Source organism: Macrobrachium nipponense, chromosome 34 (genome assembly GCF_015104395.2).
Source record: "Macrobrachium nipponense isolate FS-2020 chromosome 34, ASM1510439v2, whole genome shotgun sequence".
Taxonomy (NCBI): domain Eukaryota; kingdom Metazoa; phylum Arthropoda; class Malacostraca; order Decapoda; family Palaemonidae; genus Macrobrachium; species Macrobrachium nipponense.
In genome coordinates, this window is record NC_061095.1 from 28,657,993 (window position 1) to 28,676,372 (window position 18,380).

The 18,380-nt window shown below is 43.6% G+C and overlaps 1 protein-coding gene across 1 annotated transcript in view; it reads left to right on the top strand.

Annotated features, from left to right (window-relative positions):
- Nucleotides 1-18,380, top strand: part of LOC135207998 (acetyl-CoA carboxylase-like) — a 460,030-nt gene that overhangs the window by 348,035 nt on the left and 93,615 nt on the right. Inside the window, exons 40-41 of the mRNA XM_064240089.1 lie at nucleotides 1,705-1,882; nucleotides 2,093-2,294. Of these exons, the coding sequence (XP_064096159.1) occupies nucleotides 1,705-1,882; nucleotides 2,093-2,294 (380 nt within the window). The remainder of the gene's footprint in view (nucleotides 1-1,704; nucleotides 1,883-2,092; nucleotides 2,295-18,380) is intronic.

Below are 18,380 nucleotides of genomic sequence, written 5' to 3' on the forward strand. Positions count from 1 at the left end.
ATAGGAGGGCAATCAAGTTGATGAAATACCATGGTATCTAGGCACTTCTGGAGCACTGAAACTATACCAGTAACCTATACCAGTACCTGGATTTAGTCACCAACTAGAAGCCAGACTTAATCTCAGCAAAACATATAATTTATCTAGGTTTGGACATGGACGCCTGCATAGTTGTGGTTTCTAGACTACATGTACTCTCTGGAAAAGTTAGTGCGGCAAATTCATTTCAGGGGGAGGTATTTTCAGCTGACATTCCATTGGCAGTGGTCTGTCATGAGGAAACCAAAGTACTTCCCAGTGTGATAGTCCAAGAAAACCCTATTAGAATTAGAAGGGTGCCAAGATCAACATAACCTTTGTATTAGAGTTCCTCTCATTACCTTCACTAGAAGCACAATTACATACTAATACTTCCAAAGGTTTTAGGAACCATGTATTGGACAATGTAGCTAGGTAATTGGTCCTTAGGAGAATCACAGCAGCTGTAAATCTCCTAGAACGCAAGACATTCTTTCTCACTCTGCAAGCCTTCCAATCCCTTGTGTCCAATAAAATCTTGGGGATAATGTGACAACACCAAAGTGACTAACCTAAGGAATGAAGGAGGCTTGAAATCCCCATCAGTGTGCCTCACGGTAGTGAAAATGTTGCTATGGGCCAAAGAACGCAACTTTACCCCTGGTTCCGAGGTTCACTCCAGGGAAGCAACATGATGGCAGACTCCTTGATCAGACGTGATGAGGTGTTACTCCCAGAGTAGTCTCTCCAGCCAGGTGTGCATTGTGCTCTGTGGAAGTTTAAGGGTGCCTCCCTGGTGGACTTTATTGCCACGTCTAAACCACAATCTACCAAATTATTGTTTAACTCTGCCAGACTTGGCAGCTTGGTCAAGCAGTGAGTTGTTCTAGAGAGGCTTCAAAGATTGTTTCTGGGCTATATATATATGAGTTATGGGTTTGTCTGAAAAAATTATTTTTGCTCTATCAAAAAAATTAATATTTCTGGTCAAAATGACAGACGTCACATATATATCTTACTATAATGGGCGTTATGTTTGTCTATCCATCTGTCATTCAGTCATGGCCAAACGGCTGGTCCGATGGACATGAAACTTGGCAGGGTTATAGTGGGGATCCCTAAGATGGTTTATAATAGGGTTTCATCCCCGCCCCCCCAAAATTTGCAAGCCATGCGGGAATTCGTTATTGTACAAACGTTAGAACAGCGCATACTACAAGTGATGTGAGAATCTGTCTCAGACGAAACCAAAAAACGAGAACATGGAAAACCTGGAGTTCCAGGGCACACACGTTGACGAGGCCAAGAAGGAACAGAAGAAACCATAATAACAGCGCACGCGCACGCACACACACACACACACAAACAAAAATGGGCAATGAACTGGGTAAAGGCCGAGAGAGGTCAGCCACAATTCTCGTCCAGGCGGTTTAAGAAAAGACTGATGCTGTGGTGTGGCTGCGTGATCCTTGACCACTCTTCACCCGATATAAGCACACGTTGCCAGATCTCATAAGATTCCTTGCTTTCATCTGCGATTTAACCGGATCCAACTAGGCACTAGAAATTATCCTATTGTTAAGACCTCATGTTTGTAGCTATGAAAAATTCAAGTTGTTTTAGAAAATTTGTAATTTTTTTCTGTTCATATTGGTTTGAGCATTAACAAGGTGAAATTACTTCCAGACATGTATGAACAGGTTATCAAGTTTGGTGCCTACATTGTTGATGAACTTCGTGAATATGGCCAGCCAATCATTGTTTATGTCCCTCCATATGCTGAATTACGAGGAGGTGCCTGGGTTGTCATTGACCCAACAATCAATAAGAAATACATGGAAATGTATGCAGATCCACTATCTAGGTATGCATTAACAGTATTGATTAATTTAGTTTAAGTTTGTATTGTATATTCCTAAAGTTAATAGATATGATTGAAGTTTATAATTACAATACGTATATACATTACAGTATATACTACTTTATAGTAATGATAATACAGAGTAACAGTGAATTGTCCTGGATCAACAACTCACAAATTGCCTATTCATTTTGTTATGTTTATTCAACACAGGGGGGGTGTACTGGAACCAGAAGGAACAGTTGAAATCAAATTTAAACACAAGGACATTATGAAGGCCATGTCCCGATTGGATCCAACTATTCATAAACTGAACAAATCTCTAGCAGACTCTGATCTACCTAGTGATGAACAGGCTGCTACAAGGAAAAGAATTAAGGAGAGGCAAGATCTTCTATTGCCTATATATCATCAGGTAATTTTTAATTTCTGGGTTTAGGTACAATTTATTTTGTATTTTACACACAAATTACATAATTAGTTGGAACCTTGTACAGGTTTATCATCCTTTAGCATTGATTTTTACAAAACCTTGTTTTGTCATACTGAGAACAATGTCATCTTGATAAGTGCTCTTTGCCTTATGTAATTCATAACATGCATAGACATAAGCTACATAAATATTTCTGTCTTTTTTTCACTGTGTTATATTATGTTGCTTAAGGGTATTTGCAGTTGCCTCTTGTTCCCCCCAGCTCAGACCTGGCTCCAGTTTTCACCCCTCACTTAAGAACAAATCTACTGGGTATGGCCCAGTCATCTTGTTGAACTATTATAGTATTAGTATACTTGGTAGCAGGTGGTGTTTTACAGTAGAATGCTGCGTTACCTATAATATGCTATACTATATTACCATACTATTGCTTAGGTCTTATAGATGTCTTGAAGAGGTATATCGGATTTAGTATAACATTTTAAAGAGCAAAACATGAGGGTACAAACCACAGAAGATTCTTGTCTAGGCATTAAGCTTGGTAATATAAGATATAATTCTCTCTCTCTCTCTCTCTCTCTCTCTCTCTCTCTCTCTCTCTCTCTCTCTCTCTCTCTCTCTCTCTCTCATATTGGCAACATAATCACTATTTTGCTTAATTTTTATTTTTTTAATTATCTTCCCACAAATAGCCTTAAACATGCATTTGCTCATTTTCTGGTAAAACAATTTCAAGTGTTGTCCATCTTACTGCTGAGATAGAATTGATTTGGAAGGAAGAGCAGCCAAATTTCATAAAGTGGATTTATGTAAAAAAAAAAAAAAATGGTGTTTTTTAATTGTATTTTTTAGATATCATCCATCATTTTATGATAGCCTGAGTAGCTATTTAAATGGGTGGACTTTTAACAGTCCTAAAATGTAAGGTTAGGACCTTCAGAACTGACCCCCAGTGCCTGGGCTTTTGCCCTAAAACTCATACATAAATCCATCCACCCTTCAGAACTGACAGACTAGTGGGATGAAGAGCCAAGTGGTTTAGAAATTTTGAGGGCTAATGAGGGGCCATGAAAATGGACAGATATCTTGCTTATCCAACAGTGATCTGAAGTTGTCAAAAAACTTCCCATAATTAGACTGAAAAGAAAGAAATATACCCAACAAATCCTTGTAGAAGATTATATTTAGATTATATGGGTGAAGAGAATGAATTAGGGCCTCTCATTATTAATATTAACAATAATGGTAGGGCCCTGTGGAGATGGTATCAGAAGCATTAATAGTTATGTCTTTCAAATACAAACTTTTTTTTAATTGTAGATACAGCACTGATTTCATGACTTTAAAATGCCTATGACTCCGTTTTCTTCTTGTAACCCTTTGTATGGCTGACTGAAGCAGATAGGATATAGCATTTTTAGATATTTCTGTTTTGGTGCACCATAAACTGAAGGTAGTTTTGACCCCATCCTTTTCTTAAGGATTTGGTCTTTTGAAGATCAGTCCGAGTAGCTTTCACTGGTTATAAAAATTTACCTTCCTTACTTGCTAGTTGTTCTTGTATTGAGGGGACAACAAAGAGGGAGCAAGTGAAAAGTGTAAAGGTGCCAAATGGGTTTAGCCACAAAACCAGACATTAAAAAGTCCAATAATGTATGTGCTGGTCTTTTGTGTAAGTAACTTGACTTAAAACTTCAAGGGGCAAGCAACTTGCCCAGTCTCCTTGCCCTTGCAGATGCTAGTGCTACAAAGAAACTCTTAAACACAGCATTTGGGGAAGTTTCCTGTAAGGGCTCTTATGTTGCACTGGGAAGTTGTTTTACAGGTGAGGTATCCCAGTAACTCTTGAGAGCTGAAATTGAATCATGTAGAAAGAAACAGGAAGAAATGTGTTATCGAATTAATTTTGACACAAAGTAGATTAACACTTCTTCAACAACACCAGTTAGAAAAGACATGCTTGTTGGACTGTTACAATCAAGCTGTTCACTGTTCGGCTCAAAAACCCTTTCCAGATAAGAAACTGCTTGATAACCTCCAAGCAAGTAATTGGAGCACTCTCAAATTCTGGTTGAAATGCCAGATGTGAGCCTTGAATAGCACTCTTCCATCAGAAGAGCTCTTTGCAGATCTACTATCATTTCAAGAAGATCTAGAAATCTTTTTTGTCGAGGTATTATTGGGTCATCATGTGTGATGACTGACTGGAAGAGCTTCTCTGGAATTGATTGTAACAAAAATAACAGAAGAAATGCCCACAACTCAAGATTATCCTATGGACTCGAGTATATCGCTTAACTAAGATGCCTGGTCTGGCAGCGTGAATCATCAATTTTCCACCTTAGGAGTACCCCATAGCTTGCAAAGGGTAGTTCCTGATCATATCTGACCAGGTTATCTTCCAAGTACATAGTTTTATGTCTTGAAATAAACCTTGGGTGTTCTGTTTATGGCAAAATATCACCACTAAGAGGATTCTGTATTGAGGATTCTGTGCCTCCTTTTTGTTCCTCAGCTAAGGTACTATGATGGTAGAGTTGTCAGTATTTCCATAATTACTGTAAACACATGTATTTGCAAGGCTTGCACAGAGCCTTCAGTTCTGTATGCTGTTGTAGGTGTTTTAAGGACTATTAGCCTGACATTATCAATTACAGTATATCCCTCCCCAACCTTCTTTGGAAGCATTGGTAAGTAATAGTAATAACTACAGTATAGGTAACAAGAGAGGGGCTACTCAACTCCCACCTTGTATGCGCATGAATTGCCAGATCTCGCAGATTCCTTGCTATACAATCTTTTATTGTTTTAACCAGCTTCCAGCTGGCGCAAGAAGATTTATCCCCATGTTCCTTAGAAAATTAAAGAATTCCTCATTCTACTGTTTAGAGGCAGTTGATAAAATCACAGGCAAACTTACAAAAAATCCTTCTCCATTATTAAAAATGAAGTCTTTGGAAATGAGTACAGGCGGTCCCTGGGTTACGACGGGTCCGGCTTACGACGTTCCGAGGTTACGACGCTTTTTCTTGAATATTCATTGAAAAATCCGCCCTGGGTTACGACGCTTGTTCCGAGGTTACGACGCTGACGCTTCCGACACTCCGAGTTTACAACGCTTTTAAAAAACGCATACTATGATAAGAATCCTTTATAGTTTAGCACAGTTTCTCTCTCTCTCTCTCTCTCTCTCTTTGTATTTTCCAACGAAAATAATCACTAATTAGTGTATTTTGATGTTTATTTTCATGACTAAATACAGTTTTATAATTCAAAAATGATTTACTAATTTTCAAATATTAATTTTGAATAATACTGTATTAGTAAGTTTAATAAGTTGAAATGATATCACATGATAAAAATAATAATTCTCTCTCTCTACTACAAAGATGTATGTTATTTTGTATGATAAATAAATGATTTACTATTTTCAAATATTAATATCAATTTATACAGCAATAATATCAATTCATTAAAGAAAATACCATAGTGAATTAGTAAGATTTTAGCTTATATTTAAAAAATTATGGAAGAATGAAGGAAATCCCAGTCTTCTCTCAGTAACCCTTCTTCGAGATCCAGGTACTAAAACTGTCAGATATATCAAGTTCTGTGGCAGCCAGGAGGGGGAAGAGCTGCAGTGTTGCAATCACTGGTCTCTCATTTACTGAGACTCGAGATTTTTTATTTACTTGTACTATTTGTTTTTAATACTTTCAAATAATAATAATAATAATAATAACTGTAATTACAAAATTCATATGTGATAGTATTTTTGTACATGAAAACTTACCCAGCAGATATATACTTAGCTATAGACTTGGTCGTCCCGACAGAATTTCAAAACTCGCGGCACACGCGACAGGTAGGTCAGGTGATCCACCATTCCGCCGCTGGGGTGCGGGATCCGGAAAACCAATTCCCCGTTTTCTAAGACAGATTTTCTCTGTCGCTGGAGCAAACAAACATCATCTGTTGTTCGCTCCTCCCCATTTGGATTTCTACTCATTTGCCGAGAATTTGGATTGGGTTTTTGGTGACGTATTCTGTTTTTTCTCTGGCTTGGCATACGCTTATTGTGGACTGTTTTTCGACTTTGATATTGACTGCTCTTTCACGATGTCTGACGCTAAGGCTTCACCTATGTTTAGAGTTTGTAATAGGGAAGATTGTAAGGTTAGGCTGCCGAAATCGTCGGTAGACCCTCATAATGTTTGCTCTAAATGTAGAGAGAATGAATGTTCTATTAATAACACCTGTATTGAGTGCGAGAACTTAACAGAGCTTGAGTGGAAGGAGTTATCTTCTTATGTTAGGAAACTTGAGAGGGATAGAATAAGAAAAGCTTCAGTTAGGTCATCAAGTAGATCTTGTTCTCTTGAACAAGACTTTAATAACTCTCCTGTTACTAACGATTTTCCCTTAGCCACAGCTGCTTCTCCCGGTACTGAATCCAAGGATTCTTCCGCTGAAAGGGAAAATGTAAAAGCTTCGATCAAGAAACTTCAAGCTCAGTTACGAGCGTTAAACGAAGGTAAGAGTGGTGATAGTGATTTGTGCAGTGTCGCCAGTGCAGTGGAGGGGGCGTCTGACCGGTTCCTCATTGCTCCTAGGCCTAGACCGCTTCCAAACTCCCAGGACCAGGGGAGGAGGAATGTCGAAAGCCGCAGGGAGGATGCAGAACATCCCCAACGGTCAGGCGTCCCTTCGGCAGATCCTGATGTAAAGTCCCAGGCTGCCTTGGATAGCCGCAGAAAAGGCATCCTAAGGTGTGACGAGGATGGAGTTCAGCCCCTCAATCGCGCCCTTTGAAGAGAGCCTGGAAAGCGCCTAAAGGAGACGCAGCTGATTCTAGCCCAGAGCGTTTTCCTGAGAATTGGCCTTCTGATCCTAAGAAGGCGAGACAGGAGGAGCCCTCTCTTCAGGATCCCACGAAGCAGTTCCTGATCAACCTGCAGGAGCAGTTATCCTCTCTTGTAGGCTCCTTCATTAAGGATTCAACAAGGAGGAAAGATGTTTCGCTCCCTGTTAAGAGTTCCTCTAAGCGCCCTTCTGCGGCTAGGAGAGAGCCCTCACACTCTCCAAGGCGATTATCTCCTTCGTCTAGAGACTCTTTGGACAGGAGTTTTTCTCCTGACAGGCAAGTCCTTTCGCCCTGTAGGCGCTCTTCTCCAAGAAATAAGCGCCCTCCTTTGGACAAGGTTTTGAAGCCTAACAGAAGCGCCTCAATTCATCGTCAGGAAGTGCGTAGCCACTCCCCTTCTAGACACTGGGAATCGAGCAGAAGTCTCGATCGGTTCAGGTTCAAGGAGCCGGAAGAGAACCTAAACCAGTACAAATATCAGGATCCTTTGGGATTGCAGGACCAGGAGTGGAACCAGGAGTCAGTCAGGCGCAAGGAGGCAGTCAGACGCAAGGGGCGTCAAGAGCCTTTCAAGCACCAGGATTCAGGGCGCAGGAGTCAGTTAGACGGCAGGAGTCAGGGCCGGTCCAGGAGTCGGTTAGGCGTCAAGGAGTCAGGGCGCCAGGAGTCGGTAGGCGTCAGGAGTCAGGGCGCCGAGATCCTCTCAAGCGCCCTGAGTCAGGGCGCCAAGAGCCTATCAAGCGCCAGGAGTCTTTTGGACCTCAAGTGACTAGACACCAAGAGCCTAGTAGGCGCAAGAATATTTTTGACTGCCAGGAGCCTCATTCTTCTTATAAGATTCAGCGCTCCCCTTCTCGGGAAAGGAGTACTTCTCCCGGGAAGAGCCCTATCACTTCCAAACGGTCGCCTTCAGTGGAACATTTGGAAGAAGTGTCGGATGATGAGAAGCCCGCCTAGAATGTTAGCAGTTTCAGACTACAAGAGGCTCTCACTTCTGCTTCTCAAGGAGTTCGGAGACTCCCTTCATCCTGCTGATCTCCATCACCAGGATCACTTATGTCCAGTACCAAAGCACATAAGTCTTCTTTGTTCGTTAAAGATGCGGCCGGCATTATGCATGAAGAAGGCTTTGAAGACATTTACTAGAATGGCTAGCCTCTAGAAGGGAAGCTGGTAAAACAGTTTTTTCCTGTCCTCCTTCCAAATTAACAGGGAAACCTGGAAGGTGGTACGAGACCAAAGAACCCATGGGTTTGGGCCTTCCATCATCCGCAGACGCGGATTTTGCCTCTTTGGTAGATGCTTCCAGGAGGAAGTCTTTGCTTTCTGCAAAGGCAACATGGGGCATGTGCGAATTGGACCATCTTCTAAAAGGCCTCTTCAAGACTAGAAGTTTTTTAATTTTATGACTGGGTATTGGAGCATTAGCCAAGAGAGCTCAAGACACGGACTTCGTCTCGATGGAAGAGCTTTCAAGTGTTCTGGCTTGCTTGGACAGAGCAGTTATGGACGGCTCTGTAGAAGTTGCCTCTCTGTTTGGAACAGGAGTGTTAAAGAAGAGATCGGTCTTTAGCTCTTTTCTAGCAAGAGCCGTATCTCCTCTTCAAAGATCCTCTCTTCTTTTCGCTCCCCTGTCCTCTCATCTGTTCCCGCAGGAGACGGTTAAGGAGGCAGCAAAATCTCTTACGGAGAAAGCAACCCAGGATCTCCTCACACACTCGGCTAAGAAGTTTAGGCCTGCCGTTGCCTATTGAAAAAAGAGAGAAACCCTCTTTTGTGCAGCCCTTTTGAGGTGCCTCCTCTTCTAGAACCCCTCTTAGAGGTCGCAGACCAGAACGGAGGAGTAGACCATCTAGAAGGTCCTTCGGGAAATCTAGATGAGCAGAGAGTCCTCCAGACAAAAGTAGCGCCAGACTACTCCATTTTACAAAAGTTTGGGCGCAGAAGGGAGCGGATTCGTGGTCCCTCTCGATCCTGAAAAAAGGATACTTGATCCCCTTCAGGGAAAATCCTCCCTTGACGACAACTCCAAGGGAGTTGAGTGCAAGATACTCAGATCCGTCGAAGACTAGCTATTCTTCAGGCAGTGGAACAGATGATTTCCAAAGAAGCAGTAGAACTGGTACAAGATCTCCAGTCTCCAGGATTTTACAATCGGTTGTTCCTGGTACCAAAGGCATCGGGAGGATGGAGACCGGTGCTAGACGTCAGTGCCCTGAATTTCTTTGTTATGAAGAAGAAATTCTCGATGGAGACGTCTTCCTCTGTTCTGTCTGCTCTTCGTCCAGTGGGACTGGATGTGTCCCTGGACCTTCAGGATGCGTATTTCCATGTGCCAATTCATCTGGCATTGCGGAAATACCTAAGATTTATGTTCCAACGGGGAAAGTATTTCAGTTCGAGCGATGTGCTTCGGACTTTCGACTGCCCCTCAAGTCTTCACGGACATCATGAAGAATGTAGCTTATTGGCTACATCTGGAAGGGATCAGGATCTCATTATATCTAGACGATTGGCTAATAAGAGCCCAATCGGGAGGGAAAACAATGTCTGGAGGAAGGGACCTTTTTCTTTACCCTTCCAATTTGACAAAGTCCCTGGGACTTTTAGTCAATCTCGAGAAATCCATGCTGATTCCCCAGCAAAGCATTGTCTATCTGGGGATTTAGATGGATTCTCGGGATTTTCTAGCGATCCTTCGCAGGAAAGGATGAGAACGCTGCTTGGAAAAGGTGGCAGTCTTCTTAAGGAAAGAACATTGTTCCGCGAGGGAATGGATGAGCTTACTGGGGACCCTCTCCTCGATGGAACAGTTCGTTTCCTTAGGAAGACTACACCTAAGACCCCTTCAATTTTATCTGAAGGAGAGATGGGATTGGAAGTCTCAAGAACTGGAGAAACCTTTCCGATCTCGAAGGGAATCAAGGAGAATCTCCTATGGTGGAGATCCACAAAAACTAAGCAAGGGGATCTCCCTTCACTTAAAGAACCCTCGCCTAGCGTTATTTGCAGACACCTCAGATTCAGGGTGGGGAGCGACCTTAGGTTCGGAAGAAGTGTCAGGCACTTGGGAAGGAGAACAAGTGTCCTGGCACATAAACAAGAAGAACTAACAGCCATTCATCCTCGGCTAGTTCATTTCGAGGAACAGGTCTCAGGTCTGGTGATTCAAATCCACTCGGACAATACAACAGCCCTGGCATATATAAAGAAACAGGGGGGACGCATTCCTTCTCCCTGTACGATGTCAGCAAAGGATCTGCTGATTTGGGCTCAGGAAAGGGAAATCTCGCTTCTCACAAGGTTTGTGCAGGGAGAGAGAAATGTCCCGGGCGGATCTGTTGAGCAGGAAAGACCAAGTCCTACCCACGGAATGGACACTCAATCCTCAGGTTTGCCAACAACTTGGCATCTGTGGGGAAGACCCAATATAAGACCTGTTCGCGACCAACAAGAACTACAGACTGGAAAATTATTGCTCCCCGATCTCGGATCCGCAAGCGATAGCCGTAGACAGCTTTCTGCTAGATTGGGCAGGTTTAGACACTTACGCCTTCCTCCTTTCAAGATAGTAGGGGAAGTATTGAGGAAGTTCGCTTGCTCAGAGGGAACAAAAATGACCCTAATAGCTCCCTTCTGGCCAGCTCTCGACTGGTTCACAGAGGTACTGGAGTGGATAGTAGATTTTCCAAGATCGCTTCCACTAAGGAACGATCTTCTCAAACAGCCCCACTTCGACAGATTTCACAAGAACCTCCCCGCTCTAAGTCTGACCGCCTTCAGACTGTCGAAGGACTTGTCAGAGCAAGGGGTTTTTTCGCGCGAAGTTGCGAAGGCTATTGCAAGAGCCAGAAGAGTTTCCACCTCTAAGGTGTATCAGTCGAAGTGGGAGTTGTTTAGAAGATGTGTAAGAGTAAGAAAATATCCTATTCCAGTACCTCTGTAACTGAAATTGATGATTTTCTTCTCTATAGTTTGAGAAAGAATTGTAACCCTAGCAGTATTCTAACAGTAAAAGGTTACAGGAGTATGCTGGCCTCAGTCTTTCGACATAGAGGTCTAGATCTTATGAACAATAAAGATCTCCATGACCTAATAAGATCTTTCGAACCACGAAAGACCAGAAAATCAAGAAACCTAGCTGGAACTTGGATGTGGTCCTTAAGTCCTAATGTCAGAAAAAAATTCGTACCTTCTCACACAGCTTCATTTAGAGACGTTAACTAGAAAGTCCTTATTTTTGTACATGGAACTTACCAGCAGATATATATCTTAGCTATAGACTCCGTCGTCCCCGACAGAAATTCGAATTTCGCGGCACACGCTGCAGGTAGGTCAGGTGATCTACCGCCCCTGCGCTGGGTGGCAGGAATAGGAACGATTACCGTTTCTAGAACCAGATTTTCTCTGTCGCGGTAGTGTCAACATACGTTGTTGCTACCTCCTGACTTGATTTTCGTTTTTTCATCGCCATCGACCTTCTGGGCTGTCTTTTGCAGGGAAGTACTGGGTCTTTGGTTTGCATACGCTTTTATTAACTTTTTAATGAATTTGGCTTCAAAATTTCGAAGAATATATTACGTGAAACTACCGAATTTTTCGGTAGACACTTATATTTTTGCAATAAGGGAAATATTGATTTTTTTTTTTTTCACTAATACGTGTATAAGTGTTAGAACTTGATGAAGGAATATAAGATCTAACTTCCTACTTTAGGAAGTCAGAAAGCATATAACTAGATACGCTTCCTTTAGAAGCTTTAAGAGCTCTCGTACTAACGAGCAGTTAGAGTATTGACAATTTCTTTAGTAGTTGTTGCATCCTTCATCACCTTCTTACTCCACAGAATCTACAAATTCATATGTGCAAATTTGAAGATAAATGGATGGAGCTCAAAAGGCGAGCTCTAAAAAGGTAAGAAGTGAATATAGTGTTCCCAGTGCAGTGGAGGGTGCGTCTGATCGGCTCCGTAGCGCTTCCAGGCCTAGACCTCTTCCAAACTCCCAGACCCAGTGGAGGAGGAAAGTCGACAGCCGCAGGAAGGTTAGGGAGAACCCCCACCGGTCAGGCGTCCCCTCGGCAGGTTCTGTAGAACGTCCCAGACTGCCAAGGATAGCCATTGATAATGGCATCCTTAAAAAGTGCGTCTCTTCATCTTACATCCGAAAAGACGAAGAATGTATGTTTGGAGTGATCTAGCGCGTTCTCTGAAAACTAAGAGAACACTGAGCAAGAGCCAGCCGCTGCCATGAAGCCGCGTTCCAGCAAGCTAGCGTGAGGTACGTTCCTATAGCCAGCAGCGAGGCGCGTTCCAGCTAACAGACTAGCGCGAGCCGCGTTCCTACAACCAACGCGAGCCGCGTTCTAGAAAATTTTTCTTGGCGCAAGGCGCCTTCAAAGACGACGAAGCGCCACAGCCTGGCGCAAATTGCGCCAGAAAAACAGACGGCTAGAGCAAGGAGACCTTACAGTAGAGTGGCAATCAGAACGATCCTTCCATTGAACGTTTCCGGGCAAGAGGCTCTTTCTAAAAGGGGTCTAGTAGGCGCTCGGAACTGTCAGGGCGCACGGGACCTTCCACGCAAGCGGAACGTTCCAGGAGCGAGTCTCCTTTCTAGCGCGCGGATATTCAGGCCGCGGAACTTATTCAGGCGCTAGGTGCAAGGATCCAGGCGCCAGAATATCCTTCTTTATCTGCCTCGGCAGGGAAAGAAGGTAGTAGAGTATCTGCTGTATGGAGAATACGATACGGCAAATCATAAGCACATACCGTAGTTACTTCTTTGCTGAGCAACTCAATTACCAGTATCCTTCCAGGAATTTCCTAGGAAGGACTACGCTTAAAGGGATTGTTAAGACAACACCTACTTAGCTTCTAGATTTATCGAAGTCTTGTTTCGCTTAGATATGCATATAAGAACTTCCTGAAGTTCGATAATAATGTTATAAGATTCCTTATTAAATGGAGTAGCTGGCAACTCTGGAAGAGTAAGGCCAGTCGGCTAACGAGACTGCTATCGCTTAGGCACCAACGCAGTATTCATGTAGGTGTCGGTCATGCCAGTGGGCGGTAACATATGTCTCCTGCGGGATGGAATGAATAACCGTGTCTCTCCCCTACAATCGTGGTTTTAGCCTCGGATTGAGGGGATAGTTAAGCAAACATAAATAAAATATTGTCTGCCTTTTGCTAAGAAGCTTTCAATAAGAAAGATATTACATTTCAATGCTGTTTACCGTAGGTAACATTTTTAAAGGATTCTAACGCAGCGAAACTATATTGTATAATGCTCCTCATGCTTACGAAAGCATGGCTTATTAGAGTACATGCTTAGTGAGAAGATGAATGTAGTAGAGAATTCACTTTAAGACTACGGTATGGTCCAAGTCTTATGCACATACCGAGGTTAACTACAGAATTCCTAGTATCCTTACAAAGGTTTCCTAGATTAATGCTGTTTACCACAATGTGACAGTATTATAAAGGATTCTAATACGGCAGCGCGCGATATATATAATTCTCTCATCCTTTCGAGAAACGCACACAACCTTTTTAAATTCGGATATTGCTCAAGAGAAGTTGGGTGAGTCGGATGGGAAACATTCCTCTTAGTGGCAGAAGTTGTTTCCCTGAATGGACTATACTACGTATATAAAAGTTTTTTCCCACAATAAGAACGGAATTAACATGTGAAGGATGTCGGGTACCATAAAAGGACATAGATGTTATGGCACATAAACCTAAAAAGAACTAGAAGGAAGCGCCCAGCCTGGCGCAAATTGTGCCAGAAGCACCATCCAAGATATTTTCTTTTCGTTTTAGCGAGTTATTAACCTAAGAGTCCAGTAGCCTCTCGGACAGCAGGCTCGGTAACGGCAAGATTCGTTCCTGATTTCGTTACCCATTTAATCGAAAAGGGTCGCTTACAAGGAATGATGAAATGATTTATTTTAATCACTTAGGCCAATTCCACGACTCTCTCATATCGCAAAGAGCATCGAGAATCTCTTTTTTTTCGCCCCGGTTCGCGTTAACAAAAGAGAACCTATTTGGGAACAGCACGGAACGTAATGATCCTTAAGAGGTTCGATGCAAGATTTTGCATGTCCGTGAGAACCTTCTCGATCGAAGATAATAACTGTTAACATATGTCTAACATTTATTGAAAGAGTTGTGAGAACCTGCGGAAAGTCTTCTTCATAGATCTCTTTGTAAGGTAGAAGACGAACAGGCTTCCTTTAGACTGCTTCTTTTTCCTCGAACCAAGAGAGGTAGCATATAAGACATCTTTAAATTTAAAGAAGGGGAATAAACTTTAGCTTTTTCCCCTAGTTATAAATTCTTAATAGATATTAGATAATTGGGCGTCAAAGGAAGAGAGGATGTATGCCTCATTTTGGCCTTAGAGAGGTTGGATTCACAAGAAGTCACGTTCTTCTCACAGCATGTTTCGTAAGGCTTTCCAAGAGTATCTGGATATTCTATCAGAATCTATTATAAATAGACCTATAAAACCTCTCCACTCTGAGTCTGTCCGCGTGCAGACTGACCAGAAGTGGACATGAATGAGAGGTTTTTTCAAGGTAAATGACAATAGTCATGGCTAAGACATAGAATTGCTGCAGATCGCGCTAGATGGAATGAGGAAACTGTCCTCTTCCGATACCTCTGTGAACCACATAGCGAGGTTTTTTCTTCACTTTCAGAGGAAAGAATCACCTATGTATATATCTGCTATCAAAGAACGCAGTAGTAAAAGGCCCATACTCTGTCTCTACAAAGGGAATTAGAGATAACAGAGGATTAAGATCTTCGGGATCTTATACGATACCGCAATACGACAAGAGTAGGATATCATGTACTTCGAATGGGACTTTTTTTTTGTGGCCACAGATTCCGTGTTCCGACAAATGGAACTGCTCCTCATCTAACTTCTTTGAGGAAGTTTATGAAGGAATTCTTTGTTTCTCTTAACCCTAAACGACCAAGAAGCAATGTGAATTTTTTGTGCATTTGGAATCTCGCATCAGATTCAATGGAGACTCGGCAATGGGTTCTTGCCAGCATAGTATGTCTGGCAAAAGAAATAAATCCCTCTATTCCTGACGCAACGCTTTCAGAGAGAAGTTTAGTTGCCCAGGCAGGGTACTTACATTTTCATCTACAGAAGAAGAGATGGTTTAAACGTTTGCCTACAGAGTCTTCGGGGTGCGATGAGGGCTCAAAATGCTTCCCAGAAGGTTATTCAGAAGGATACAATAACAGCTAGAAATCAGGGTTCCGCCCAATTTCAGCTCAGAGTCTCCTTCGACTTCCAGACTCCTTCCCTTCCTTCGGGCAAGGATAGGGAAGATTCTGCAACGAGGAACCTCATCAAACATGTAAGAAGAGATCTCGTTAGCAAAAGAAGTGTTCATGAGGATCCTCTCGGAGGAAGACTCTTCTCTCTGTCTGTTGTTAGATATCCTGTCGTCTACTGGGGTGTAGCTGACTAAAATCACCTCCCCTTGCCAGGGGCCAAAAGCTCAAAGGGGAAGAATTTCTTCCACCCTTCTCCAGTCTCTGATTAACTATGTGGTTGTTCAGACTCTCGGACAATGTACGCCAGCCAAGCGCCAAATGCAATACAGGGCGAAAAACGCCAGAGGCGGGACAGTTCCAAGGAACTCTGTCATGGTCGGATACTGAGAAGGAGCGGGCCTCCAAACCTGGCGCAAATGCGCCAGAGGCGAACAAATAAACGGACAGATATAAGAGTGTCCGATGTGGACATCGTCAGACAGCCTAGAGACTCTTCCAAGCTCGAAGCTCCAGCAAGTGTGGAGGAGCCAAGCCAGGCGCGAGGCGCCAGCCAGGCTCTAGGAGCCAGCCAGGCTCTAGGAAGCCAACCAGGCTCTATGGAGCCAGCCAGGCTAGGAGCCAGCCAGGCTCTAGGAGCCAGCCCAGGCTCTAGGAGCAGCCAGGCTCTAGGAGCCAGCCAGGCTCTAGGAGCCAGCCAGGCTCTAGGAGCCAGCAGGCTCTAGGAGCCAGCCAGGCTCTAGGAGCCAGCCAGGCTCTAGGAGCCAGGCAGGCTCCTAGGAGCCAGCCAGGCTCTAGGAGCCAGCCAGGCTCTAGGAGCCAGCCAGGCTCTAGAAGCCAGCAGCGCCATCCAGGTGCCAGGCTCCTTCAAGGCTAGGCTCCAGTCAGGATTGAGGATCCATCCAGACGCAAGGCTCCTTCCAGTAAAGAGAAACCTAAAGCTCTGTCATGTAAGAGGGCTAGTCCCATTGATATGATACAGGTTAAGGCTCTGCCATGTAAGTGGGTCAGCCCCCATTGGCACGATCCGAGAAGGCTTCGTCGTGTAAGCGGGCTAGCCCCCATTGACATGATCCAGAAGGGTTTTGTCAGTCATAGGTACCCTACCTCGCTGAAACTCTTGAGGCATGCAGACTCATAGACAGTAATCATGAAGTCTTCTGCCAGGCTCCAGGTGCCTTCCAGGCGCAAGGCACCAGCCAGACGCAAGGCTCCAGCCAGGCGCGAGGCGCTAGCCGGAAGGAGGAGCCAATAGGCACCAGCCAGGCGCGAGGCGCCAGCCAGGCGCAAGGCGCCATCTAGGCGCGAGGCTCCAGCCAGGCTCTAGGCGCCATTCAGGCGCAAGGCTCCAGCCAGGCGCGAGGCGCTAGACAGGCGCTAGGCGCCTGCCAAGCGCTAGCCAGGCTCCAGGCTTCACCCAGAAGAGATCTATAATCAAAGAACGCCCTGGCCTTCTTTGAGACATTGTGATCTCCTAAGCACTTGATAGTGCATTGATGATTCCTTCAAACAGCTGAGAATTAAAAGCGCATGAAGTGCGAGCTTTTCCGAATTCTTGTTCTTTCCCTAACATATGTCATAAGAGGACATTTAGCTGTCACATACGGGCGATGCAACTCTGTGTTGACTTCCCATTATCCGAAGGATGTCAAGATAACCTTCGAGGGATCCTTCTCTCTTGTTGATACGTGTCTGCGGATACATTGCTGGGATAGGGAGCAAGATACTGATCCTTAACTAGTGAGTTAAATTTTATTTAACGTCGTGTTTTTTTCTTTGGGTTGTTTGAAAGGAGTTTGTAGATAACTCTTTTCAACTTAAGCACTAACCCTCGTGTTAGGATCAGGTGATCGGGATCGGTGTGTGCTCCTTAATTATGCCACTAGGCATAGGCATATGTCATGTAAGAGGCTCTGTCGAGTCAAATGGATAAGACCCCATCGACAGACCACAAGAACTCTTAGCCATAGTCACATCCTCGCTGAGGCTCTTGAGGCGAAGCAGATTCCTAGGCATTAGCCATGGAGGCTTCCGCCTGATCAAGTAGGAACCAAGGTTTTATTTATTTATTACCTACAACTATGTGTTTACCTGTCTATTCAGTAAATAGTTGTCTCTTTCCCACACCGAGGGTGTCAATCAGCTAAGTATATATCTGCTGGGTAAGTTCCATGTACAAAAATGATATTGTTAAGATACAATAAAGTTTTGTACATACTTACCTGGCAGATATATACGATTGATGGCCCACCCAACCTCCCCTCAGGAGACAGGTGGAAGAGAAAATCTGGTTCTAGAACGGTAATCGTTCCTATTCCTGCCACCCAGCGGCAGGGGCGGTAGATCACCTGACCTACCTGCAGCGTGTGCCGCGAAATTCGAATTTCTGTCGGGGACGACGGAGTCTATAGCTAATATATATCTGGCCAGGTAAGTATGTACAAAACTTTATGTATCTTAACAATATCATTTCTATTCGCATTAGCAACAGCTAAGAGAATTAGCGAGTTGCAAGCCTTGGAAGGTAAAGTTGGTTTTAGGAAGGATTCAGCGGTTTGCACCTTTAAACCACTTTTTCTAGCGAAAAACGAAAATCCCTCAAAACCATGGCCTAGAAGCTTTGAGGTAAAAGGACTTTCTTCACTAACGGAAGAGAACTAGAGAGGACTGTCCAGTCAGGGCACTCAAGTTCTACTGAGGAAAAAGTGTTATTAGGAGGTACAGAAGAAAGTCTTTGGTGCTCTGTAAAAGATCCTAAAAGATCTATTTCAAAGAATGCCCTAACGTTCTTCATAAAGGATTTAATAAGGAAGCTCACCTTACTTGCGATGAAGAGCACTCAAGATCTCAGAGTAAGAGCACTGAAGTGAGAGCCATAGCTACGTCAATGGCCTTTCACAAAACC